General features: G+C 38.3%; 1 protein-coding gene across 1 annotated transcript; it reads left to right on the forward strand.

Moving 5' to 3' along the window:
• The first annotated feature begins 1,784 nt into the window (after positions 1-1,784).
• Positions 1,785-27,813, forward strand: arih2 (ariadne homolog 2 (Drosophila)). The gene is made up of 15 exons (XM_062999077.1): positions 1,785-1,885; positions 7,076-7,519; positions 14,356-14,423; positions 14,525-14,597; positions 15,568-15,709; positions 16,758-16,879; positions 18,841-18,950; positions 20,111-20,228; positions 20,360-20,410; positions 21,926-21,947; positions 22,067-22,218; positions 23,413-23,556; positions 24,407-24,475; positions 24,607-24,720; positions 25,845-27,813. The coding sequence occupies exons 2-15, from the start codon at positions 7,271-7,273 to the stop codon at positions 25,914-25,916; spliced, it is 1,506 nt and encodes a 501-aa protein (XP_062855147.1). The 5' UTR covers positions 1,785-1,885; positions 7,076-7,270; the 3' UTR covers positions 25,917-27,813.
• The last annotated feature ends 106 nt before the right edge of the window (positions 27,814-27,919 follow it).

The raw sequence follows: 27,919 nt of genomic DNA on the forward strand, positions 1-27,919 counted from the left end.
CCCTTGTCAAACTCTCTTAAATCCTTACGCTTGCCCATTTTTCCTGCTTCTAACACATCAACTTTGAGGATAAAATGTTCACTTGCTGCCTAATTCATCCCACCCACTAACAGGTGCCATGATGAAGTAATAATCAGTGTTATTCACTTCACCTGTCAGTGGTCATAATGTTATGCCTCATTGGTGTATAGTCAAAAGTATTTGCACATTCTGTCTAAAGTTCATGTGTAAAAAACCAGTAATGTAAAAGCTTGTAACATTCTTGTAACATTATTTTTAAGCCAGGTGTTTTTATTTAGTCTTTTTTAAGTAAATGAATGTGAAATTCCACACAACTTCCAACCTCTAACAATTTGTAGATTGCTGTCTCAGACAAATGAAGGCTGTTGTGGCCACATGCTTTTGCCTAATAGTGTGTAAGATTAATATTCATCCAGACATGAATATATAAATGACTAAAACATTTTAATAAAAAAAATCTTTGCCAAATTTTTTTTGTTACATTTTATGCGATTTAAAAGTGTGGTAAGTGGTTTTAAAGTGCAAACACATTTAGTAAAATTTGGCAAAGTTTTTTGATTCTGATTTAAAATCAATGTACAGTAGATACATAAAGTCTACGCACCCATGTTACAATGCCAGGTTTTTGTGAAAAATCAGACCAAGGTGAATCATATTAAAACTTTAACATGACCTATAATCTTTTTTTTTTAATAATGTGTTTGCTAAAATATGCACACCTTGGAACTAATACTTTGCTGAATCATTTTATGATTTCATGACAGCATTCAGTCATTTGGGGTAGGAGTCGTATCAGCATGGCACACCAAGACACTCTTGCAAAATTGCTTCAAAGGTATCTACAAAGGTATTTTAAGGGCATCACATAGTGCACAGCCCTCTTCAGGTCACCCCAAAGATTATTAATTGGATTGAGGACTAGACTCTAGCTGGGCCATTCCAAAACTTTTATTATTTTATTGATGTGAAGGTATGCTTTGGGTTGTTGTGCTGAAAGGTGAAAATCCTAAGCTTCAGTTTTTTTGCAGAGGACTGAAGATTTTGTGCCAAAAGTGAACTAATATTTGGAAATGTTGATAATTCTATCCACCTTCACTAAACATATTTTTTGGAATTATGGTTAAAAGGTTCAAGCTTGGTCTCACCAGACCATAACAAATGTTCTCACATTTTTGGCAGACCTGATTTTTGCTAAATGTAGCCAGACTTGGATGGTTTTATTTGACAGAAAAGGCTTCCGTCTTGCCACCCTAACCTACAGCCCAGGCATATGAAGAATATGGGGAATTGTCATCACATGTAGTGCACAATCAGAAATTCCTGCAGCTCTCTTATTGTTGCTGTCTGGCTCTGTGCAGCTTCCTCAATCAGTTTAAATTAAATTAAGTTTATATAGTTTTAATTATAAGAGGGTGTGCACACTGATGCAACCACATTATTTTACTATTTTATATTTCCCCTCAGTTTCAGTTGAACTGTAGAGATTAAAGATCACAAAGGTGTAAGTAAATCTGAAATTATTTATAATGGTCTACTTTTATTTTACCTCACAAAAACCTGGCATTTTAACAGGTGTGTATATAAGCCTCGGTAGCCCTTTTGTTGGCCTGTACCAGACGATTACTGTGTATCGAGTATTTTGCTTTATTTGTAGCATTATTACTTCACACCCTACCTAGTACACTATTCAGTGATCTATTTAGAATGCGGCCGGTTAAACCCGGAAGTGACGAGACCACCAAATCCCTCTTGTATGTAGAATGCTGCGGCTCGCTTAGCGGTGCAGAAAAAACGTCTACTTGTAACGTCTGATTTTTCTCTCACACGTTTAAGTCCAGTAAGGTTTTCTGCTCCAGTCCGCCGGGTGAGTAAAGTCTGTGTGTTTCTGAGAAAAACGGATTTTGAGTTGTTATTTAAAGGACTTTATACACAGGTTGTAGAAGGGCCTTGTTTACATGTTAGTCCCCGGACTGAAGTGTGGACACAGGGCGGCGAGTGGCTCCGTCTACCTGGGCTGGATTAGCTTTTATTTTACCCTAAATATAGACCTAGCTCATGGTGTGGAAATAAATAATAAGAACAGAACGACTTTGTCTTATTTGTCTTTGATAAATATAAAAATATATTTATTGCACATTTGTGTTGGTTATTACATTAAAGTTATTTAAATGCTACGTTTCTAAAAGCATACTTGTACTTTGCATACTAAATAGTATGTAAAGGTCTTTGTTCGGTAACGATGAACATATACTATCAAGTACAGTAGTATAAGTATGCGAGTTGAAACCCAGCCAGATAATACTGCGCAGTTGAACCTTGTTAGCAAACCAACGAAGAATCCACAGCTAACTAATATAAACACTCTAAACACAGTGTGTATTTGTAATGCAAGCCCATTCTCACTATTAAACCAAATAAACATCTAACCAATCTGCCCATGCTGTTGTTTGTGCAGGAATACTTCATTACTAAATACCAGCACTTTTGTCTGAATATATTCAGTAATGTAACATGACTGCATTTTGAAGATCTTTACTGACTGCGCAGGTTTTGTTGTATCAGAACGTCGCTGTCTGACTCTTTACATGCACATGATAGTCAAACCGCTGTAACAAATCAGGTGATGTAGTAATCTAATGACCGGGTTCCTATGCATTCATAATCTGATTATTTGTAACATCTAGATTTACTGTCAGTCCGAAATCGCCGTTTCCATTATTCCATAATTTTATAAAGATTATTTTATCGACTAGGCTGCACTATTGTCAACACCAGTTGTATTCTGGCTGTGGCTGCAAACCCACATGTTACTATAATTGAAAATGTGCCTTGCTAATGGCTCAACTGATTGCATATTTTGTATGTTTTATATTAGTAGCCAGTCATAGCAAAGCCACAGTGAACTTGAACAGCAGAACAGAGTGTTCTATGTGAGTGTTATTTTATTAAACAGTTAATGTAATTAACAACAGTCTCTGCAGTTCACACACAATTGTGTAGTGTGAAAACATTCAGTGAATAACAGTTTTGAAAGCGAAACACCTTGTTGATGGCAGAGGTCATAGAAAAATAGCCAGGTTGGTTGAAGCTTACTATTTTTCGAAATTAGTTAATAACTGAATACTGAAATCTCTTATTCACAATAGTCCTTTAATCAGTATCCTGTAGAGGCCCATTTGGTAGCAATTCCTCTGCATGTCTTTTTAAATACAAGCTTTGCACACCTGGATTTGGTCAGTTTATCTCATTCTTAAGACCCTCTCAAGCTCTGAATGGTTTGCGTCTGTCAACCATCTCTCCTCACACGTTTGATGGATTTTAGATGTAGGCTTTGGTTGGGCTACTCAACAATTCAGGGATTTGCTCCAAATCCTTGCCAAGTGTTTTTTGTCTTATGCTGTGGGTCATTAATGTGTTGAAAGGTTAAATGTTGCCCACTTTGCATGTGCTCTACATGCACCCCCATAGTAATATTATTGAGACTAATGTGGTCCTGGTAACACTCAAAGTCTTAGATATTGGTTATATTCTTGCCCTGATCTGTGTCTTGTCAGAAATTAACTGTAGAGATTCGCAGTCAGTTCCTTAGTCAGTTTTGTACTGACAATGGGCACTTATACATCGTGTTTCAAATTACCATGCAAGTGATGGTAGGATTTCACTAAAATGAGCATTTAGGTTTTAGTTTTTAAAATAAACTATGTGTTTGTTTTATTTGTCATATCTTTTTAGATAACTGGTATCAATCCCAGACAGGTTTGTGAATTAGATTGCCATGTAATCTTGATTAAAGGGAAAATTATGTGATTGATTTAGAGCACAAGCAAATACTGTCAGATAAAGGCTTATTAAGGAAAGTTTCTCTCAGACAAATTATTCGGATTAAAAGGGCAGCTATAAAAACAACACTATTGGTATTTAAAGCTGATGTTGTCTCCTGAGTAGCAGGAACCTCTCAATGCTGGATCCTTCACGGCTGGCAGTTATGCATAAACCTGTATGTCAGCCTACTTCAGAATACATAAAGACTAATTTTCAAACAGTATTATTCACTAATGAATGCTGTGCTGCATTGGATGGTCCAGATGGATAGAGTTCTGAATGATTTGTGAACGACCACGCTGTCCAACATAACTGCAGCTTCAGCAAGTAGGTGGCAGAGTGATTATTTGGGCTGGATTATTGTGAAGTGAGATGGTAGGTCCCTTTAGGGTCCCTGAGGGTGTTAAAATCACCTTTCCAAGATATGTGGATGTAATAACCAACCTTTTTGCCATTGTATTAAAAAATGGTACCTTCCGAAATAAAATCATTTTAATGCAGGACAACACACCATCCCATGCTGCATAAAATAACACTGACTCCTTGGTTGCTATAAGCAAAAAAGGAGAAACAATTGTGGTTTGGCTGCCACAATCTTCTGGCCTCAGTCCTATTGAGAATTTGTGGAGCATTATTAAAAGCAAGATGTATGATAGTGGCCATCGGTATACCTCAAAACAACATCTCTGGGAGGCAATACTGGCATCTTCAAATGAAATACAAGCAGAAACTATGCATAGACTTAGAAGTTTAGTGGATGAGAGAGTTGTTAAGGTCATCTTAAAGGGGTTATATATTAATATGGAATGTTTACAGTATTGTATTTTATTTAAGTGTAAACAGATGTAGAATTTAATGCCTGCAAAAAGGGTTTATTTTTTTTAACGGGAAAACACAAACACAATCTTTGCAGAAGTTTCATAAAACAATAAATCATTCATCAATATTTGGGGTACCATCAAGTACTTAGTTTATCCTAACCTTCAAACCTTTACACCAAGATTTTCCATTCTAGGCCCAATCTTTGAACAGACATTTTCCTATGGTTACTACATCACAACTTTGCCCACATTTCAAGTACATATGTACATAAAATTAGATTATTAAGTGGCAAAATGGCCAACCTTTAATCCAGAAACAAAAAAAATCTAATAAAGCATTAGTATTCAAGTATTCTTTAAAATCACTCTTATGTAATGGTCTTCATTAAATATTGCTCTTTTTAATGTGTTTAGATGGAAACTTTCTGATGAAGTACTATAAATACTTGTAGTCTGTTACTATCCAACCCTGTATGTGTCATGGTGTGCATGTTGTTATTAATAGCAGCAAGAGAAATGCAGACCCCAGTCTTATTCAGAAAAACTTTGAATATGCATTTGGATGCTTTTTAGATCTCATTCTTCATGTGTATTCTTTCAGCTCAGATTAAGTATCAGTCTGTTTTAAGACCTGGGTGAGCTTACCAACTTTATTGTTTATCTGATGATCATCTGCCCTATTTAGGTGTGGTTGTTGGCTTATACATTGTCATTTAATCTTCCTCTTCATTGGTTTTGTGTGGACAGTCTAGACTGTCTAGAAAATGATCCCACATGGTGGAAACAGTCTCAAAAATGATTCAACCTTAACCCTAAACTGAGAAGTGGGCAAGGCCTGTGTTTTGGGAGATGAAGCTGTGGAGTATTATTGTCATTGACCTCACATGAAGATAAGCCAAACCGAAGGCTTTGAAGGTTTATTCCAACATTTTACAATCATAATCTATGGTCATAGCTTTCTGTTTTTCTGTCTGTACTAAAGCCCCTTTATATGTCATTGTTAAGTTCATTCCAGGTGACTCTTTAGCAAGTGTAATGCACTTGGTACAAGGAATGGGACATGCTAATAAACAAAAATCCAAAACTTACACTGTGCACTTACACATGTGTTATGAATAATATATTTTAGAGATGTACCGATCAGGGTTTTTGGCTCCAATCTCCGATCTCCTTTCAGGGACATCGGCCGATAGCCGATTCCGGTGGGGGGGGGGGGGGGGGGGGGGGGGGGGGGGGTTTAGCAGTAAATAAAATAAATAAACTTAAAAAGAGCCTCACAGTGAAGATAAACCGGAGCAGCAGCGTGTGTGTGTCTTTAGAAGATACGCTTTGTTCACAGTATCGCTATAAGTGATTCATTGATTCACGAGTCGATTCATTTTTCGCGAAGCGTAAGTTTCTCTTCTCAGTTATCTCTCCGTGTTTACTGTTATTAATTAAATGTCTTGGTTTTAAATAAACACCAGCTACTACAGAACATTCTGTGTGACTCTCTTACATTAAAAAGCTTCATTAAAAAGCTTAATTCAACTGCTATTACCACAGATCTGTAACCTATCTAATCTAAGGAGCTAAAAGTTCAGCAGATGATCCTGAACTAACGAATTTGCTAATGAATAAACTTTTGCCTCGGATTGGCTCTCTAACGTCTTCTGTTCTCATCTAGTACATCACAAGTAAGAACCGCTTACGATTTACCAAAGTGAACCAGGAGTTTATATAACGTGCTGATAGAATCGACTCAGATGTGACCGGATTGAATTATCTTTTTAAAGTAAATATTACAATCAGCAAAATTACATCGTATGTATGATGCACAACGTTAATGATGTTATTTTAGGTCATGAAGAGCTTTCACTGTGGTTTCTGTACGATGGTTGATGAATGGTGATGGTTGGCGCTTCGTAGCTCAAAGTCTGGATCAATCCACTGAGCTGTTAACTTAACGTGATCTTTATATATCACACGATCGGATCGGCTACTTTTAGGAAATATCGGCCGATCGCCAATAGCATATTTTGATTAAAAATCGGCCGATACCGATTCATAGCCGATCGATCGTCCCATCTCTAATATATTTAATTTCATTTTTGTGTTTTACCACCACTTTATCATAGTCCAGGTTGCGGTGGGTCCTGTTTCCCCAGAATCACTGAGCACAATGCAGTAACACACTTCAGACAGTATCCGAGATGACATGGCCAATCATGTCTGTATCTAAACATCTGACTGGCCAAGAACACAGCTGTGGATTTGAAACTCTGAATCCCAGCAGTAGTGAGCTAGCGAAATGTATCGCTGTGTCACCCAAGCACTTGAATTATATATTATGATAACAAATTAACTAACTGCTTAGCAGTAATGTGCACGATCACTTTTTTATCCTCTATTATTCTTGTGTTTCCTTCTAGGGTTTTTGGTTTCTCTTCACTCAGCCCCTCTCTGATTCCTCATGAGTGACGGGGAGTGTGACTTCTTCTGCTTCTTCCGCTGCTGCTGAGCATTGCGATTCCCCTCTGGGATACACAGTCCAGTCTGGGGCAGATAGGGCGGCTTGTAGGCAGAGCACAGCGTTTGAGTGGGTGCGCGAGTAGGCCCTGAGGGCTATGTCTGTGGACATGAGCAGCCAAGCTTCCGACAGTAATGAGGAGGATATTGAGGAAGAGGAGAATGAGGGTGCAGAAGAGGAGGATCAGGGTGACATGGCTTATTATTACGACGATGTAGCTAACGATGTGGAACAACAGGAGGCTGAAGCTTTTGATCCAGAAGAATACCAATTCACATGTTTGAGCTATAGAGACAGCCAGAGACTGCTGACAGAAGAGGTCAACCTTGTATCCAGTTCCCTGAAGGTGTGTATTTTTTGGCATATTTGTACATTTTTATTCAAAGGTTTTATTCACGTATAATTTGGGACCTAATAAATTCACAGGAAAATGTGCTTTGTTTTGTTGGACCTTGTTTTTCTAAAATTACAAATTTCATGGATTTTTTTAAAGTAAAGTGCCACATTTCACGGCAGTCATTAAATAACATAAATTGAATGCTAAAATAAATGGAAGCTACAATACACAGCACAGCCCACCTTAATAGTTGAAAGACAAAAATTATCATACCCCATCCCCCCAACCCCCCGCGTCCACAGAATCAGTTGGGAGTTATCTGAGTAGTGTTTTTAGCTGCTTTAGACTTTGACATTTTGGAAATTTTGTCTAACTGAATAAAGAACGAAACTGTACATAGACAAATTATCCAGAGCATAATACTTTACTGGCCTGTTCTTTTGAGGTGCAGCACTGACTAGAGAGATGATCACGTGTGTAGAGAAGCATACTTTTCCATTGATTATTGAATTCCCAAAGGCTCATTTCACGGTCCGTGACGGGATTTCTATGACCGTGATTTAGGTAGGGCCTTATGTATAATAAAAAAAAAATAAAAAAAAATTAGTGGCCGCCAGACCTCAACTCTGGATTGATGCTGTGGCACAATCATAAAAGAGCTGCACATTAAGGAATGTCTTTAATGTTGTGATGATGAGTGGGCCAAAACTACTTCTCTAATAAAGTCTTACAAAACATCTTTACTTACACACCCTTGTTAATTTTAGTTTTTTTGTGATGAAAAATCAGACCAAGATGAATAATTTTAGCTTTATTTCCACCTTAAATGTCGTCTGTGCAATTTTGTTAAAAAACGAACAAATTGTTTAGAGGAAATAAAAAAGTGGTTGTATAAGTGTGCACACCCTCTTAAAATTTGAGATGTGGCTATGTTCAGAATTAACCACATACATTTACATTTTCTGCATTTAGCAGACGCCTTTATCCAAAGCGACTAACAGTACTGTGACAGTATACAGTCTGAGCAGTTGAGGGTTAAGGGCCTTGCTCAAGGGCCCAACAGCAGCAACCTGGCAGTGTCCAGTACCTAGTCCAGTACCTTAACTGCTAGGCTACATCACATTCAAACTTAGAAGAAGAGTACAAAAAGGCGCTACATTTACCATGGAACAACGTGAAGACGGTCATCAATGAGTAGATTTCCTCCCAATTTAATGAAAAGACAAGAAGAAAACTGGTTCCAGAGGCTGCCAGGAGGCCTACAGCAACATTAAAGGAGCTGAATTTCTGGCAAGTACTGGTTGTGTATTACATGTGACGCAATCTGCCTTATTCTTAGTATGTCTGGGCTGTGGTGTAGAGTGACAAGACAGAAGCCTTTTCTTATAAAGTAAAACGTACAAACCCATCTAAGTTACATTTTGCAAATAATCTACATCAAGTCTGCCAAAAGCTTGTGGGAAAATCTGTTATGGTTTAATGAGACCAACTTCTTGGCACAGAGCCCAGACTTAAACCTAAATCTGTAAGGTGACCCGAAGAGGACTTTGCATATGAAATGCACTCATAATGTGACAGATTCTGAGCACTTTTGCAAGGAAGAGTGGGCAAAGATTGCCAAGTTAAGATGTGCCATGCTAATGTACTCCTACCCCAAATAGACTAAATACTGTCATAAGGTGCTTCAACAAAGTATTGATTTGAGGGTGTTCATATTTATGCAATCATATTATTGTAGGTCACATTAAGAGTAAAAAAAAAGCTCTGAAATGATTAATCTTGGTTTAATTTTTTAACAGGGGTGTGTAGACTTTGTATATTTTCTGTTTATTGTTGCTAATGATTCATCTGCATGTTACTAAACTTTGTGGTGTGCTTATATTTTCCCTATCTGGTTTTGAATGTTTTTTTTACTTAAAGAAAAACTATAAATTAAAACCTAAAACCTATAGAAATTGGTGAGGGGTTTTTTGCTCTGATAACTAAAAACCCCTGCAGGTTGTTGGGAGTGGAGGTGTAGAATTCAAATACACTACTAGGTTATTTAACTAGGAGTCATTCTATTTTTGTTTCTTAATAGAACGTCTTTAGTTGCATCTGTTTTTGTTTCTGATGCGCACAGGAAAGTCTGATGGATACCTGCACACAAGCACACACTATAACTATGCTCTTCATTATTCAACTCATTGTGGTTGTCTAAATATTTTCTTAGTTTGAAGAAACAGCCCTGTTTGGAGTATTGTTTTATTTAATGATCTGAAATCTTACCTATTTACAGAACTGTACTTTCTCCCTCGGATATTCACATACTAGTAGTTCAATAAAAAGTCTTCCAGTGTTTAAAAACAGTTAAAATACTTATTTCTAGTTCAATGTTGGAATGCCTGTAAGATGAGTATACAAAAGTAATTAGTCTTTGCACACTATTGTTCTAAATAGCAGGGATACAAACCGCCTTTAGCGGACATTTAAATATAAAACATTGCTAAGCTAAATATCAAGTCAGTATATCAATACCAAGTCTAGATGTTCTTACTGTTGCTCATTATGCATTATTGGTTAAAAACAGTGTAATTTAATGAATGTGGCATTAATACAGAACAGTAGGATGAACATAAACACTGAGCAAAACAGTTCAAATCAAAGATTGTCATTTACATAGTCATACACAGTACAACTGGCAGTAAAATGCTTTTTTGACAGCTCGGCCACAAAATTGGACAAAAAATATTACTGCACAATAGAAAATTTAAAATTAAAATAGAAATGTAAATTATAATAAAAAAAATAGAAGCAATTTAAAGTAGATAAAAGGAAACAAATGTGCAAAATAGCAAAGAAGCGATGTGCAATAACTGAACATAATACTGAACAAAACAGAATGTAAATTTTGTACTAAGTTGGTAGCCAACAGGTCATTACAAGCACTAACTAAACATGCTTCCTGACATAGTGTATTTATGATTTATACTGGGACACAATGCAAAACATCATTCTAGTAAAAAACGTTGCACACAGATCTACATGTGCTTAAGTTTAACCTGCAGTCAGATATCCCTATTGACACAACAGCTTCACATTTTGTGATTTTAATGTGACAGTTTCATTGTCCCTTGTTGAAATGACAGCATTGATCGAACATTAAGTTCTTGGTTGGTTATCATTGATATCTGTTAAATAATATTATAATATTAAATAATATGTTGAACTGGTACGCTTCAAACGGCTACAGTTGATGTAGGACATACAGGGGTTGGACAAAATAACTGAAACACCTGGTTTTAGACCACAATAATTTATTAGTATGGTGTAGGGCCTCCTTTTGCGGCCAATACAGCGTCAATTCGTCTTGGAAATGACATATACAAGTCCTGCACAGTGGTCAAAAGGATTTTAAGCCATTCTTCTTGCAGGATAGTGGCCAGGTCACTACGTGATGCTGGTGGAGGAAAACGTTTCCTGACTCGCTTCTCCAAAACACCCCAAAGTGGCTCAATAATATTTAGATCTGGTGACTGTGCAGGCCATGGGAGATGTTCAACTTTACTTTCATGTTCATCAAACCAATCTTTCACCAGTCTTGCTGTGTGTATTGGTGCATTGTCATCCTGATACACGGCACCGCCATTGGATGCACATGTTCCTCCAGAATGGTTCGGTAGTCCTTGGCAGTGACGCGCCCATCTAGCACAAGTATTGGGCCAAGGGAATGCCATGATATGGCAGCCCAAACCATCACTGATCCACCCCCATGCTTCACTCTGGGCATGCAACAGTCTGGGTGGTACGCTTCTTTGGGGCTTCTCCACACCGTAACTCTCCCGGATGTGGGGAAAACAGTAAAGGTGGACTCATCAGAGAACAATACATGTTTCACATTGTCCACAGCCCAAGATTTGCGCTCCTTGCACCATTGAAACCGACGTTTGGCATTGGCACGAGTGACCAAAGGTTTGGCTATAGCAGCCCGGCCGTGTATATTGACCCTGTGGAGCTCCCGACGGACAGTTCTGGTGGAAACAGGAGAGTTGAGGTGCACATTTAATTCTGCCGTGATTTGGGCAGCCGTGGTTTTATGTTTTTTGGATACAATCCGGGTTAGCACCCGAACATCCCTTTCAGACAGCTTCCTCTTGCGTCCACAGTTAATCCTGTTGGATGTGGTTTGTCCTTCTTGGTGGTATGCTGACATTACCCTGGATACCGTGGCTCTTGATACATCACAAAGACTTGCTGTCTTGGTCACAGATGCGCCAGCAAGACGTGCACCAACAATTTGTCCTCTTTTGAACTCTGGTATGTCACCCATAATGTTGTGTGCATTGCAATATTTTGAGCAAAACTGTGCTCTTACCCTGCTAATTGAACCTTCACACTCTGCTCTTACTGGTGCAATGTGCAATTAATGAAGATTGGCCACCAGACTGGTCCAATTTAGCCATGAAACCTCCCACAATAAAATGACAGGTGTTTCAGTTATTTTGTCCAACCCCTGTAGATATGGTTTGGGACCTAACCAGGAAGACATGAGTAAAAATCACCAGACAACATGTCTGTACTGTGGGAGGTTTTAACTGACTTTGGGGGCCATCTTGCTTGGTAAAAAAGGCAATAGGAGGGGGTGTGGTGGTTTTGTATGTCAGAGATTACTGTCACAAAAGACGACGACATGTAATTTTGTACATGTACTGACATGACTGCAGGTTACAGTGTAAGAACTATAATGTAGGACGTTCTTAATCCCCACCCAGAGAAGATTTGTGTATCAGGTTTAGTATGCAGTTGTTTCCAGCTTGCCAAAGTGCACAGTTTGCCCAATGTACGCATTACTTAGCCTAAAATAGTTTGCAACACATTCATGTGTATAAACTCTTCAGTTATGTGTATACTGTTTGGCTGCTACCAAGTTTGTGCTACCACAAGGGGTTTAGGAAATGCTGAATAGTATATAGCTATGGGCAACAACATTAGCAGCTGCTATGTGCCCATGTGAAGCCACAGGTTAATTGTGTTTCAATGCATTTTGGGAGGGTGGGTGTTAGGGGATTTTTGATGCACAGTAATATGAGTTAAAGCCATTGTAATGTTTAACTATATTGCCAGTATTGTCATTTGAAACTGAAATCATGGCATCCAAAAATTAAGCTAGCCCATGTGAATAGCTTGATTTTTATCCAATAATTTTTAAATGTATTTTTGCAGCCAAAAGAAAATGTTAATTAAGCTGCTTTTCTGGTGACTTTACACAGCCTGGAGTAATTCTGGTAAATAAAAGCTCTGGCGAATAAACAGCAGTTAACTGTTGCAAGAACTTTAATTCTCATTCGCTTTTAAAGTGAAATGAGTGATAAACTAGCAAAATTGCAGACACTCAGGTGATGCAGCAGTAAATTATGTAAGCTCTCTACCACTGGGAACAAGGTTCAAATCCAGACCCACCGCAAACCTGACCAGGATAAAGCGGTTGTAAAACATGAAAATGATGATGATAATGGCAAAATCTGCTGGAAATGTAATACTATAGCAGCGATCCCCAAACTACTTTTGCACCACTGACCGGTTTTATATAAGATATAATTTCACGGACCCGCGAGGGATTTAAAATACTGTAGAATAACAATACTACTCACAAATAATGGAAAATCAATGGGAACCCTGAGATTTTTTTTTTTTTTTTTGCTATAATGAGACACTACCACCTAGGGGTTATAGGAGACAATAACACCTGAAGTGTGTTTGAAATGGAAGCAGTGTTATAATTGCTTTTGTAGCGTTCTCTAATTATTTATTCTTTCTGTGCGGCCCGGTAATAAATGACCACTGACAGTGGAGACCACTGAGCTATAGGACCCAGATCAGTCCTGTGCAGACCTTAACCAGTCAAATCTCTTTCACATTGGGACCCTACAAACTAAAAATAATGCCTATTTACTGCACTACAGATTCTGGGCTGCTAATTCATCCAACATCTCCATACATTGCTCATTTAAAAACCCTTTTTTGGGAGCTCAGGGTGCTCAGCAGTCTGTCATGCTAGAGTGTTCAAACTCAAGTTCGAACCATAGCAGAACCACAGATCTACCCGGGCATCCACACAAACACGTGTGGTCGTGTTTGAGGGAGGGAAGGTCAGACGGAGTCTCTTTCTCCTCCTGCTGCTGCTGCTGTGATATGTGATCTCTAGGACTGGTGAGTCACACGGAGCTTAGCATGGCTCAGTGTATGTGATACAGCTCTGTGTGGAAACCCAACACTGGAAGGTGATAAGAAGCTGTCTGATTGGACATGTCGGAGGGGCGTGTGGTGATCCGACTCTCCTTGATTGGCTGTGCAAGTGGCAGCGGATTTACAATCAGGAATTGGAAACGACTACATTGGGAGATAAAAAAAAAACAGCATTGAAACATTCGGTTTTATGGAGGTTTAAACCTTTTCACCCCTGCTGAGAATAAAAATCTGAAGTTTATCCACTTCTTCAAAATGGAATAGAAGTGGTTAGAAATCCCATTTGCATTATGTAAAGAAAATTTGATTATGATCAGCCAGACATTGCAATTTAGAACAGCTGGTTTTGAGGCATCTGATTTAAAAAGAGATTTTTTTTAAATGTCTTTGCATGCTTTTAGATGGATTTTTCAACTGCCTAAATACTCCTTGAGCCTGTTTAAATGAAAGCATAAATCAGGGCACTTTTTATTCTGTCTGTTAACAATAAGTATTGCAATGTTTAAAATGTGTCTTGAATATTTCTAAGTAACAAACCTGATTGAGTACAGATTTGTACTAGGAGGCATAACATTAAAACAATCTTTTTTTCTTCTTTTTTGCTCTCTCCTTGTCTCTAGTTGTCACCGGCTGTAGCCAAGCTGGTCCTTGTACATTTTCACTGGCAAGTCTCACAAATACTGGACAGGTGAGCTGAAACACAAATTTTAATTCATTAAAGCAAGCGACGTTTGGAAAACTTTTAAGCTGTAATTAAAATGTTGTTTTGATCTCTTCTGTTTGCTGCAGACATAAATCCAACTCTACTCAGTTGCTTTGTGAGGCCCATGTCCAGCCTACAAGCACCTGCCGATCTAATACAGTAAGTGTCAGTTTTATAATGTTTGTGTTTCTTTGAATTTTCAGTGTGGCACAGTGGCTCGGTGGGAAGCACTGACGTCTCACTGCAAGAAGGTCCTGGGTTCGATCCCCAGGTGGGGCGGTCCGGGTCCTTTCTGTGTGGAGTTTGCATGTTCTCCCCTTGTCTGCATGGGTTTCCTCCGGGAGCTCATATTTCCTCCCACAGTCCAAAGACATGCAAGTGAGGTGAATTGGAGATATAAAATTGTCCATGACTGTGTTTGACATTAAATTTGTGCACTGATGAATCTTGTGTAACAAGGAACTACCGTTTCAGTCATGAATGTAACCAACCAAAGTGTGTATAACATGATGTAAAATCCTAATAAAATAAATAATTAAATTTGGTAAATAAAACTAACATTATACACTATATGGTTTGACCATTAGCTTGTTGGATATCCCACTTGTCACATAGGCATTTTTTATCGTTGTCGTTCAAAATTAACCAATCACATTCAAACTCATGTTAAATAGAAGTCAGTGCCTACCATCAATTGGGCAGCATAATGGCTCAGTGGGTAGCACTGTCACCTCACAGCAAGAAGGTTCTAGGTTCGATTCCCAGGTGGAACGGTTCGGGTCCTTTCTGTGTGGAGTTTCCCCTGGGAGCTCCAGTTTTCGCAAGTGAGGTGAATTGGAGACACAAAATTGTCCATGACTGTTTGACATTAAACTTGTGAACTGATGAATCTTGTGTAACGAGTAACTACCGTTTCTGTCATGAATGTAACCAAAGTGTGTAAAACATAACATTAAAATCCTAATAAATAAATACATATAAATTGAAGTGACTGATTAACCCCATAAAAAGTTTAGCTGTTCCATTAGAAGTTTCCTGACATTTACTTTGCATCTTACAGCAAAAGTCATTATTACAAGCATAGCTTGTGTGTTGCCTGATCGTCTCTTACCATGTGTTTAATATTTAGGTTGGAACATCGTTGCAGTGCGGTGTGTGTCTGCAGTTTGTTCGAAGAGATGCGTTGCTTTCCCTAGCATGTCAGCACTCCTTCTGCAAATCTTGCTGGGAGCAGCACTGCACTGTGCTAGTCAAAGATGGCACAGGAGTGGGTAAGTGAGCATATACTCATGTTCAAGGAGTGATAAAAGGTGTGTGGTACCTCAGCCAGGTCAGATGTGGCAGCATGTAGGCTAGTTAGTGTGGGGGAAAAAATGGGAATGGAATAGGGTGAAAAGTGACCAAACACACAGCTGAAATGAAAAGTGTGTAGTAAGAAAAACAAGTATTTTAGGAAAAGGGGTGGACAGGAAGCAGTTAGTTTGGGTATAATGATGCAGCTAACAAGCTGAACAAACCCTCAACCAAGAAAACACAAGAGCGATCCTAAACTTCCTGGCAGGAATATAAATGTACAAATACAAACAAGGAAAAAAGTGTCGTAAAACTAAAAAAAAAAAAAAAAAAAGAACAAGCTGACCTGGATTTCTGTGCTTTAGGAATACGAAGGCCATAAAGTTTGTATTTGTAGTGTGTTTGTATGAGGTTGCTCTCTGGATTTGTATTGTATTTTTAGTTATTTTGTTTGCTCCAGCAGCACAAAAAGATTTTATAATTACAAGTGCTAATTTCCAGACATACTAAACACTCACCCATAAAATAAAAGCTTAATGTAAAGTCTTACTTTCACACCACATGGAACGATTGATTTATGTATAGGGTGTAAACAGTAACAGTAGGACAAAAGCACAAAATCTTTGATCTTTGAACATTAGTTTATTAACAACAGTAATTATGCCAATCATGCCAATTATTACTTTATTGTAGAGCTTAATAGATGGAAACTTGTGATCTGAATGAAGTAATAATGTAGTGTTTATTTGACCTTCTGTAAAATACAAATAAATAAATAAGTTTTGCATTTATAAGTTTTGTATCATATTTGATCTCCATAAAGTTTTGTTTTGTATCATATTTGATCAAGTTTTTCAGAAAAAACATTATACATAGTGATGATGTATCAAATATGATACACTTGGCATTATAGGGTTAAATACTTGTGTAACAGCAAGACTGCTTTTAATTTGTATTATCATTTTACCTACTGTCCCAACATTTTAGAAAGTTGTTTTGCAAATGCATGTGTGTGTATGTGTTTAGGTATCTCATGCATGGCACAGGACTGTTCTCTTCAGGTGCCTGAAGATTTTGTTCTGCCTCTGCTTACCAGTGAGGAACTGAAGGATAAATACAGACGCTACCTCTTCAGGGACTATGTAGAGGTATTTGTGGGTGTGTGTGGGTGTGTGTGTGTGTGTGGGGGGGGGGGGGGTTATTATGATTTATAATAAAACATGGCATGCATATTGTATTAATAAAATGTAAAAAACTGCAGGATGCAGCTTTCAGGGTACTGGTCCCTTTAACCAAATCGGGGAAAAAAATGCATATTGAAAAGTCTGTGCACACCTCCCTCTGCATGGATTAGTCTAATCGGTGGCAAGTCAGTACAGATTCAGGGAACATTCAGGCCTTGGTAATGTTGTTAAAGTATGATACAAAAACTTGTGTCGAAAGGTGAACTGAGTTTGCCCTGCCACTGTGAAGCATACCCATAGCATGAGGCAGACACCTCCATGTTTCAGGGTAGGGATGCTAGCAGTGATGGCATAGTTACCTTGAAAAGGTAATCTGATTTCTGATACTGATTACTCCTTTAAAAAGTAACTTAGTTACTTTATTAATTATTTGATTTTAAAAGTAACTAAGTTAGATTCCAAGTTACTTTATTAGTTACATTCAGCAGCTGCCGACAACACCCCCCACCGCCTCAACATAAAAATGACAACCAGTTTTGCCAATACTCACTTTATTGGAAGTGCATTTTTAACAGTAACAATGTATCTCCTGACATTTAAAGTTGAACTGAAAAACTATTTCCTGAAAAAAATACATGTTTTTATAAAAATAAAATAGACAGTTTCTCTTGAATTAACTTAACATAAATAATTGTTTTTATAAAAAATAAAATAATAAGAAACAAGAAAGATAGTGGAAAACGGCATCCTCTGTTCACAAGTATAAGTAAGATAAATAAAATAAAAATTTTTAAAGACAAATAAATAACAAAAAGACGATAAATATCCAACATTTTGGTGAGTGGGGTTTGTAATGAGTCTGTAACTATGGTGATATTACGTCATCACGTCCTTACGTCATCACTTCACGTTGGTAAGATGGCGGATGTAGTACGTAGCGGTGTTGTGTGCATACTGCATACTTTTGTACTGAAAGTATGTACTTTTTTACTGGCCGAGTAGTGCATACTTCCTCCAATCTAGTACGTACTCTGTAAGTATGCGATTTCGGACGCAGCTCGTGACTTAATTGTCGCATAGGCCAGACGTCACTCTCCGAGACGCAAGAAGAAGGAAAATTTTACTAAGGAAAATGACAAAAATAGTAACGCACAGTAACTTGGATAAGTAACTTTAATCTGATTACTGGATTGGAAATAGTAACTCGTTAGATTACTTGTTACTGAAAAAATGTGGTCAGATTAGAGTAACGCGTTACTAAGTAACGTGTTACTGACATCAGTGGATGCTAGTAACCAAGAGATGTGCAGTGCCCAGAGTCCAGCTTGGCTGAAAGGCCAATTAAAAGGAAGGATGCGTGTTGTATCAAGCTTCTTGTTATGACCTGGGTTTTGTTCTTATAGAGCACTAAGTTGTAGACTCGTACAGGCCCTGGTGTGTACCTTTTTAAGCAGTGTCCAGTCAATCAACAGGTGTTCTAGAAACATCTCAAGGACAATTAAAGTAAACAGGATAAACTTGATGTTAATGTGAAGTGCCACAGCAAAGAGTCTGAATAACTTTGTAAATAAGAGATTTTAGTTTTTAATCTACTCTAAAAATGTGTTTTCACTTCATTACGGGTGATTTGTGTAAATTGGTGGGTAAAAATGCTGATTATATAATTTCCAAATCTAATCCACAACACAAGTGAGCAAAAGTTCAAGGGGTCTGAATACAATGTATGTTGCGAAGTGTATATTGTCCTATTATACATCTCTTGCCCAAGGACATGGCGCAGATATGCCCAGCTGTCCTTATTGCTTTTAGCTGTCCAGTTATGTCCAGTTATAACGCTGACACTGCTGAACAGGAATTATCATGTACAGTTTTGATTTTGGTTGTTTTTGCTCATCAGTTATTTTTCTTTCTGTTTTTGTGTGTAGAGTCACTTCCAGCTGCAGCTGTGTCCTGGTGCAGATTGTCCCATAGTGATAAAGGTGCAAGAGCCCCGAGCTCGCAGAGTTAAATGCAGTCGCTGCAATGAAGTATTTTGGTAAATACACATTACACTTTACTATACTATTTTTATTATGCCACTTTGATTGTTACTCTGTCAACGCATATCTTTTTACATAAAAGCTTTTGAATCCATCATTAAGCACACTGAAGGTCACACACACTTTTGCAGGTAATGAATCATACATGTCACTGAGGTTCCTGCAGCTACAACACTAATATGGTGCTGGTTCCAAGTTCAGATCATTAGCAGGGTTGCGTCAGGAAGGGCATCTGGCATTAAAATCTGTGCCAAATCGAATAAGCAGACTAATGATCCACTGTGGCAAGATTTCTGAGTTTGTTAAAAACAAGTGTCTATGGAATATTGAATGACTAGTGAAATGAAGCCGTTCACAAACACACAAACGTGCACATATTACCATTATTAATAATCAAACTTGTAATATTGCTTTCCACAGAGTTAAAAAGAGATGTGTGTGTGTGCATGAATGTCATTTACATTTTAGAGAAATCTGTCAGAGCTCATGGTGTACAAAGAACAGTGTAGCCAACGATTTACGTGCATAGGTAAAGAGTCAAGGTTTGCACGTTCTCTTAACTCCCACTCACTAAGTATCTGTTCGGTGGCCGAGGCCATGATTTGGGTGGTCAGGGCTGTATGGGTATGATAAAACTTGGGTGATAGTGGCCATAATGGAAGGACAAAAACTGATACATGATGCAAACCAAATTAGCTAAAGTATAGTAGGTGTTGCTATGTTTAATTGTAGCCAATCATATGCTGTATCATTTGTCTTTCATTATGTGAATAATTTATGTGTTTGCCTTTATAAACTTATGTATTTTGTAGCACTCTGGAATAAGGTATAATATGATGTTGGTAAGAGTGTCTACTCAAAAGGTATTTTGAGTCAATAAAATATTTGTTTTTTCCACCGGACTATTGCTGGTAAAAAAGATACAGCCAGTGGATTTACATATGCCATGCATGTGCTAGTCTGCAGCCCTTTTTGCCAGCTTTGCTGTGCTACATGTGTTAGAACTAAATGGTCAATTATAATCAGTTATAAATAAACCAAAAGATATTTGTCAGATACATTATATACTTGTTTAAAGTACTCATTTGTTCAATTCTGTTTCAGTAAGTCATTATATGTTATATTGCAATAATTTATTCTTTGTTTGTTTATTTAGTTTTAAATGCAGACAGATGTACCACGCCCCCACAGACTGCGCTACCATACGCAAGTGGCTCACTAAATGTGCCGATGATTCAGAAACAGCCAACTACATCAGCGCACACACTAAAGATGTGAGTACACTTAACGCCAGCAGCTTTTGATGCACCGATTGATCTTTTAACCAGTTATTTAGAGCAAAAGGAATGTTTATCAAAGCTTGTTGTTGACTTTTTATCCTCTCTCTATTCTTGTTGTTTTGCAGTGTCCAAAATGCAATATCTGCATTGAGAAAAATGGGGGCTGCAACCACATGGTACGTCTTGTGCCGTCCATCTGTTTGATTTAAATAATTCTGCAGTGTTTAAATTAGACATATTGGCTGTTCTGTGGTGTGGCTAGAAAGTCCTATGTACAAACACCATACATCACCAAGGACTGATAACAGCCAGAGAACATGTTTTTAGAACATCCCCAGACCAAAACCTATATGTAGAAGTCAATTAACCACCATTAAACATTAGACATCAAAAGCTTGCCCTGCAATACTTTATCAAACTTGAAGCAAATACCCAAAGCCCAGTTTACTCCTGTGTATTCAACCCACAGTATGCACTCTTATATGAAGCCAAGACCAAACATATTAGACCCTTTAGACAAAGGACCCTCCAACTACTTGAGAACCTGTTCATCCAGCAAGTCATTTTAACCAAAACCCACCACTATGCCATCCCTCAATTGGACCTTAGAAAATCAAAGATCAATCGCAAACTGACAGAAAACCTAATAACACAAACCCACCCAGTGTATTATCAGCTAAAATACCTTTATATTAAGAATAGTTACCCAAGCCATCCAAGATGGCTCAAAAACGTATATAACAGTAGCACTGATGACTTCAAACTTCCAACACAGCATCCGGATCAAACCTTCTCTTAGCAAGTGAAAACATCAAACATAGGAAAGCCAAGGTTTTTTTTAAAGATGAGATTAAAATGTTTTTTAAGATGTTTTTCTATATGACTCTAATGTCCTGGTACAATTTGGCAAGCTATACTTTTCTAAATGCTTCTTTCCAAATTGTAGACATGCATTTTACTGCTTTTACTTATGAAACAGAAAAAGTATGTGAAACGTTTACCACCAACAAACTCTACAGATCCTTCTTACTCTAAAAACAGACAGACAAAGTCATTTATCACACCAAACTGGGTCTGTGGAGCAATTCTATATGCATACCATCGATTGAATAACACCAGCCCCCCCAGTGGAAAAAAATCACTAAACCCTAACAGTTAGTCAAACAACACCCTAATCCATATAAAGTCTCTTCATGAATTGCTATGAAGAAATATATTTTCCCCCACATTGACTTTTTAAAATATCCATAGCAGCTGACATGGCATTAAGAATCAAACAAACAAACCTATGAAACAGTGGTCCACATGTGCTTTAGGAGCAAAGAGGATTGTTGTGCAGATTAATTGCTTATGCTGGCAGAAAACCAGTTGTACGAAGAGGGAAATTTAAGGTTTTTGCTTTGTTCAGTATTTTTGAGTACCTGAGAATCTAAGGAAGCTTTTTCATTGTAGCTGTTGTTTTAAATCCTCTAAACCAATGGAATTGTCTCTTGGAATTAATCCAAATGCCGAATTTACAGAATTTAAATCTGGAATTGTAGACTTTTTAATGGGATTAAATGACAAATTTAGAAACAGTTCAAATAATGTATTAAGTTTTGTATATAAAGCTTTAATTTTGAACTCTAAAATAAATTAAGTATGTTTTACAGTGTTTTTGACTTTCTTTTTTCTTCCTTAACTTTTCACAGCAATGTTCCAAGTGTAAACACGGTAAGAGCTGGCTTACTGCTGGCCATGCAAGATTACGTAATCAAATAAATACAGCACTAATTCACATCAGCAGTTCTCTACCTACTCTGAATAAAATGCATGTCTGTATATGTGTATAGATTTCTGTTGGATGTGTTTGGGAGACTGGAAAACACACGGCAGCGAGTATTACGAATGCAGTCGCTATAAAGAGAATCCCGACATCGTCAACCAGAGCCAACAAGCGCAGGCTCGAGAGGCCCTGAAAAAATACCTCTTCTACTTTGAAAGGGTGAGACGTACAAATTCATACACACATTAAGTACAAATGCTGATGCACCGGGTAGAGTGGATCTTGAAAATCAATGTCCTTTTTTTTTATCAGTCTAGCTAATACTAATTTCCTTTTGCAGTTTCTCTGCTGTTTACACCACCCTGGCACTAGCCGAGTAGAGCTGCAGACTAGTACCTGTCCCTCATGACGGGTGCAAAATTGACGGGTGCAAAATTGACGGCTGCTTTTTATTTTATTTATTTTATATATTTTTTTTTTTTCTTCAGCCAGTGGTGAATTCTCACAAAGAGCTGTATCGCAAACAGAGAATCATGCTATGGCATCTGTGTACACCCACTGCTCATGCTTGCCACCTTGCAGTAATGGCCAATTATGTCTGCTCAGTGTCCGGCCTATACTCCAGCTTGAGAGTGCTAACACTGAAAGTGGTTGGATAACGTATTGGACCACTGTGCCACCCAAGCGTCCAACTGAAACTTTTTAATGAGCACTGTAAATATTTTTTTTATTATTATTTATTTTTCAGCATTTTTTTTCCGAACCTGAATATTTACTGACTGTCTCACTAAGGATGTGACCTCGAATAAGGCAAACTCAAACAGTATTAGTCAGGTTTAAATGCCATGCTCTTAAACTGGGTGTTCATGAGCAGGTCTTGGTTCATAAATGCTGGAACTATAGAGCTGCCTTGGGGCTGGGCATTATATACCCAACATAGAGAGATAAGCTCCAATTGGACTGGGTGAAAAGGGAATAAAGAATAAATAGTCACTAAAGAAGTAGGCCGATTCATTCAGTGGCATTAAACTAATTGCAAAATGCCATACAGCATATACTGTTATAATGATTTTTGGAAGATCATACATTACACAAACGAGCCCTGAACTGATCCAGGGACAGACTTGAGTATTCCAACCATGAATGAGACCTGTCACGCAATTGGATATGCACAGATGTGTTTGTCTAACCTGGATATATGCAGTTAAGAACCCCTTTTCACACAATATAAATTTCAATGGCATATAGCTAAGGGTCAGAAGCTGGAGCTTCTGGAAGCTCATCTCTTACCTGTGTTATTTTACACAGAGGCACAGTTCACATGAGTTTAAAGGCCTTTAGCAGTCTAGTTGTTGCAACCTGCAAGAGAACAGCCACTAAATTGTTGATGTGTCTGTGTGTTACTGTTCTTAGTGGGAAAACCACAATAAGAGTTTGCAGCTGGAGGCTCAGACGTATCAGCGCATCCAGGAGAAGATTCACGAGAGAGTAATGAACAACCTGGGTACATGGATCGACTGGCAGTACATGCAGAATGCTGCCAAGCTACTGGCCAAGGTACACTCACTGTGATTTTCTTTTTTCCTCTTTTTGCACCCTAATCTAGTCGTGGCCAATTGGACCCTCTCTCGTTGCTTCTGCCACCCCTACCTCAGATAGAGGGGACCGATGATGTCACACCCCCCCCACATGGTCAGCTGCCCTTGTGCTGGTGCCTTGACCGGACAGCAGAGGCTGCACTTGTACCAGCGATCAGAATCCCTGTTTCAGCCATTGTCCCTCCCCCTACAGAACCATAGCCAATCATGAGTCTGTGTGTAGGCTCCGAGATTCGAACTCGAGCTTAAGCACTGGTTTGTTTGTTGTTTGTTTATTAGGATTTTAACGTCATGTTTTTACACTTTTGGTTACATTCATGACAGGAACGGTAGTTATTCATTACACAAGGTTTATCAATTCACAAGTTTATATCAAGCACAGTCTTGTACAATTTAGTATCTTCAATTCACCTCACTTGCATGTCTTTGGACTGTGGGAGGAAACCGGAGCATCCGGAGTAAACCCACGCAGACACAGGGAGAACATGCAAACTCCACACAGAAAGGACCCGGACCGCCCCACCTGGGGATCGAACCCAGGACCTTCTTGCTGTGAGGCGACAGTGCTACCCACTAAGCCACCGTGCCGCCCCTTTAGCACTGGTGGGCTAGTGTGTTTTACCATTGCACCACCTGAGGGCTCTTCACATTGATTTTCTCTCTGTAAGGCATTCAGTCCACGTGTGACGTACACAAACAATATATGTCAAATCGCTTGTATTAAAAAAGACAAGGTCTTTGGAACATACACGTGTCTACATTTCCATACGCACACTATAACTGTGTTTTTGTGATTTTTCTCTCCTTAGTGCCGCTACACACTGCAGTATACTTACCCCTACGCCTACTACATGGAGTCTGGACCCCGCAAAAAACTGGTCAGTGAGATAACTATCCACAGGCTTAGTATTCATCACTTAAACAAATAGTTCATTTAAATTTACTGTGACCATGACAAGGCAAATAGGCAGTGTTTTAACATGCAGTCTCTTTGTCAATGTGTGTGCAGTTTGAGTACCAGCAAGCACAGCTGGAAGCAGAGATCGAGAACCTATCATGGAAGGTGGAAAGGGCAGACAGCTATGAAAGAGGCGAGGGAGAGCTCAATGCCACCGACAGAGGGGTAAGATCACATAAAGCAGAGGAAGTGTGAGAATATTTGTCATGTCAGGCCCATGTACATCACATGCATAAAACACTGGTTATTGATTAGTGCTAGGCTTCTTTTGATGCAATATTGGACCACCTCATCAAAGTACAGTATATTACGACTTGTATTTTAATAATAGGTTTTGTGTGTTTAAGAAAATGTCATTTTTAACATGTCTGAGGTGCAGAATGTCTTGTTTGTATCTTGTGTTTATAATAAATGAAGTAACTGTAACACAGTAAAGCCGGTTCTCAGCGTTTCTCAGAACCTCGAGCTGCATAACAAAAGTTTAAAAATAAAACCACCACACAGTAAGGAAAATACACTAAACACAGATACATGTGAATGTGTTTAGAGTGGATTTGTTATTGATGACTATTTTACACTAATGATTGTTCGTGCGGTGATGAGCACTGAGCAAAGCGATAATTTGTGTCGAGGCTCTCAGTGAGCAAAGCGCAAAATGCTTCTCATGTGAATGCACAAGAGAAAGTAAGAGTGGCGACAAACCCAAGGATCGGAGTCGCCTTCTACGGCTTCTTATAACCAGTATTTGATCAATGCTTTTTGCATAAAAACGAACATCTGTAACAAAAGCACAATCTATCGCTCCGTCACCTTGTTACTACTCTTTACTTCCGTTGTGCAGTGCCCAACGTTGATGACGCATGCTCAGCTCCCAAAAACTGGTGGAAATGCAGGCCGGTTCTCTAAAAAGCTCCAAGGTTAGAAGAAGCCTGAACGGAACCAGTTCAAGAACCAGAGACAAATTGTTCATCCCAGTTATTCGTATAACACTTGTTAGCTAAACATTTGTTATTGGGAAATGCCTGGTCTCAATCTTTTTTCTGGTTGAATGTGTTGCTGTACTCCTGTCCACAGCTGAAATGTCCTAAACATCCCTTGTTTGTTTTGGACATGCCTTGTTCTGAGTATGTACTGGGAGTAATCAGTGGTGCCAGTGCAAGACAATCTGTGTCAAATATAAATCGCTTCAGTGTTTTTTTTATTTTGTTTGTTTTTTTTCCTGTTTTTAGTAGTTTTTATTTAGATTTCTTTGCTTTTGTGTTAGAAATAACTTTGACTCTGTTTTTCAGGATTTGGAAAATCAAATGCACATCGCTGAGCAGAAGAGACGCACACTGCTGAAGGATTTTCACGACACCTGAACATCCATCCGACTCATCGGCAGCAGTTTCTTTTCTCTCTCGTCATCCCTAAGTCTCTCTGCATCCGTCCCTCTATCCAAAGATCCCCTTGCCCCACCCTTCACTGACTGGTTCTTTTGTGCTGTTTCTTATCTCTTCACATCTATCTCTTTTTCTGCATCAGTCAGATGCATTTTCACCAGTGTTTGCCCCCTTTTTGCTTATCCGATTACTTTGCATTCTTTTTTTTCCTTATCTGTTTCTCAGCTGCAGGATTTCAGAGTAGCACTATCAAATCCTGGCTCACACATGACTCTTAAATCTTCATTTCAGCTGACATCACACACACCACAAGCCTCTTTCACAAATGCACAGCTACTGGTATTAGCAGGCAGTGTATTCTGTATGATATTTGTGTGAAAGCACCCTGAATCTAAGATATTAAATACAATTGCCGGATAAATACCGTCAGTAGATCACCAGGTAGAATAAATACTAACAGGATTGATTGAAACACAGTAATGAGACAGCAGGATGACATATTAAAATCATTTTTTGGGAGGAGTAAGTTTCACTGATGTGTATCTGCTTATTATTTTTACAGTATTGTTACAGCTGGGTGTTTGTAATAATTATGACACTGCACCACGTTAAGCTGGACAATACAGACACGACATGCAGTTACAACTTAACTTTGTAGAAACAGAATTTACTCCTGAAATGGCTTTTTAATTTTAATCCCCTGTTTTAAAATCAGCCAGGTTTTGTTTGTTGAAGACATTACACTATGTCCTTATGTCTTACCTGTGATTTATTTTACAGCTTGTTTAACAAAACGATGCAGTAATGGTAATCCTCTCAGATATGTCAAACACTTTTTCTTAATCTATGTATGAAATAAAATTAAAATCATGAAGTTACTCTAATAATATGTTTACCCACTCATAAACAAATCCTGAACAGGAGAAATATCTCTAAATTAAAATGATTAGGAAATATAAAGTTGGCAGCGACTCAGTAAGGATTTGTAGTGATAAATCACTCACTCACTCACTTTCTTAACTGCTTATCCAATTAGGGTCGCGGGGGGCTGCTGGAACCTATCGCAGCTTTTCAATGGGCGCAAGGCACACAGTAACACCCTGGACGGGCGCCAGTCCATAGCAGGGCAGACACACACATACACACACCCATTCACCTATAGGGCAATTTAATGTTTCCACTTATTCTGACTGCATGTTTTTAGACAGTGGGAGGAAACCCATGCAGACATGGGGAGAACATGCAAACTCCGCACAGAAAGGACCCGGACCGCCCTGCCTGGGGATCGAACCCAGGACCTTCTTGCTGTGAGGTGACAGTGCTAGTGATAAGTCATTAATAAATAAATCAGGATTGAGTCAGTTTGTTAGTGTGCTGTTATGCAGGGTAAAGACACATCTGATAACTAATGAAAGCATTTTAAACATTTTCACCCAATCCAGTGTGTGTAGGATGGTTATACGTCTCAGTGAATTTGGGTTGTATAACTGGCACAGTTATGTCATTACTGGTAAACGTAACTTGGTATTTAAACATATTTTGATTGTGAAAGGGGCTTTACACATGCAGTTTAAAAACACTCCTTTGAAACTAGGATTAACTGCTGCTTTTTCTTCCCCAGTAATCATTCTATTTCTTTCTTTTCTTTCTTTCATTTGTCTCTACTTTGAATTCTTTTTTCTGGAAAATTGCTGTTGATAGTTAGCTTGTTTAAAACTAAAAATGCTGTAATTTTCAATGGTTGTACATTAATACAGAAATAGAGTTACTGAGAAGATTTTTAAACCAAATGCTGGGTCCTGTGTTCCTTACACATGCACGTTCCACGTGATAGTTTTTAATCATTTACAAATAAAGTCAAAACAATGTTAACCCACTTTTGTTAAGTAACTGTGTATTTTGAGTGACTCAATGATAGAAATCCTTAATACTTGTACAAAAACTTCACATAAGTTTATTCAGAGTTTTCTTTTTTAATAAGA

Source organism: Trichomycterus rosablanca, chromosome 7 (assembly GCF_030014385.1).
Source record: "Trichomycterus rosablanca isolate fTriRos1 chromosome 7, fTriRos1.hap1, whole genome shotgun sequence".
NCBI lineage: Eukaryota > Metazoa > Chordata > Actinopteri > Siluriformes > Trichomycteridae > Trichomycterus > Trichomycterus rosablanca.

Bases quoted from the DNA above. Each gene is read 5' to 3' on its own strand.
- arih2 (XM_062999077.1), top strand. From the start codon at position 7,271: ATGTCTGTGGACATGAGCAGCCAAGCTTCCGACAGTAATGAGGAGGAT. The intron at 15,710-16,757 runs GTAAGTGAGCAT...GTATGTGTTTAG, and splicing joins CAAAGATGGCACAGGAGTGG to GTATCTCATGCATGGCACAG. The intron at 24,476-24,606 runs GTCAGTGAGATA...ATGTGTGTGCAG, and splicing joins CTGGACCCCGCAAAAAACTG to TTTGAGTACCAGCAAGCACA.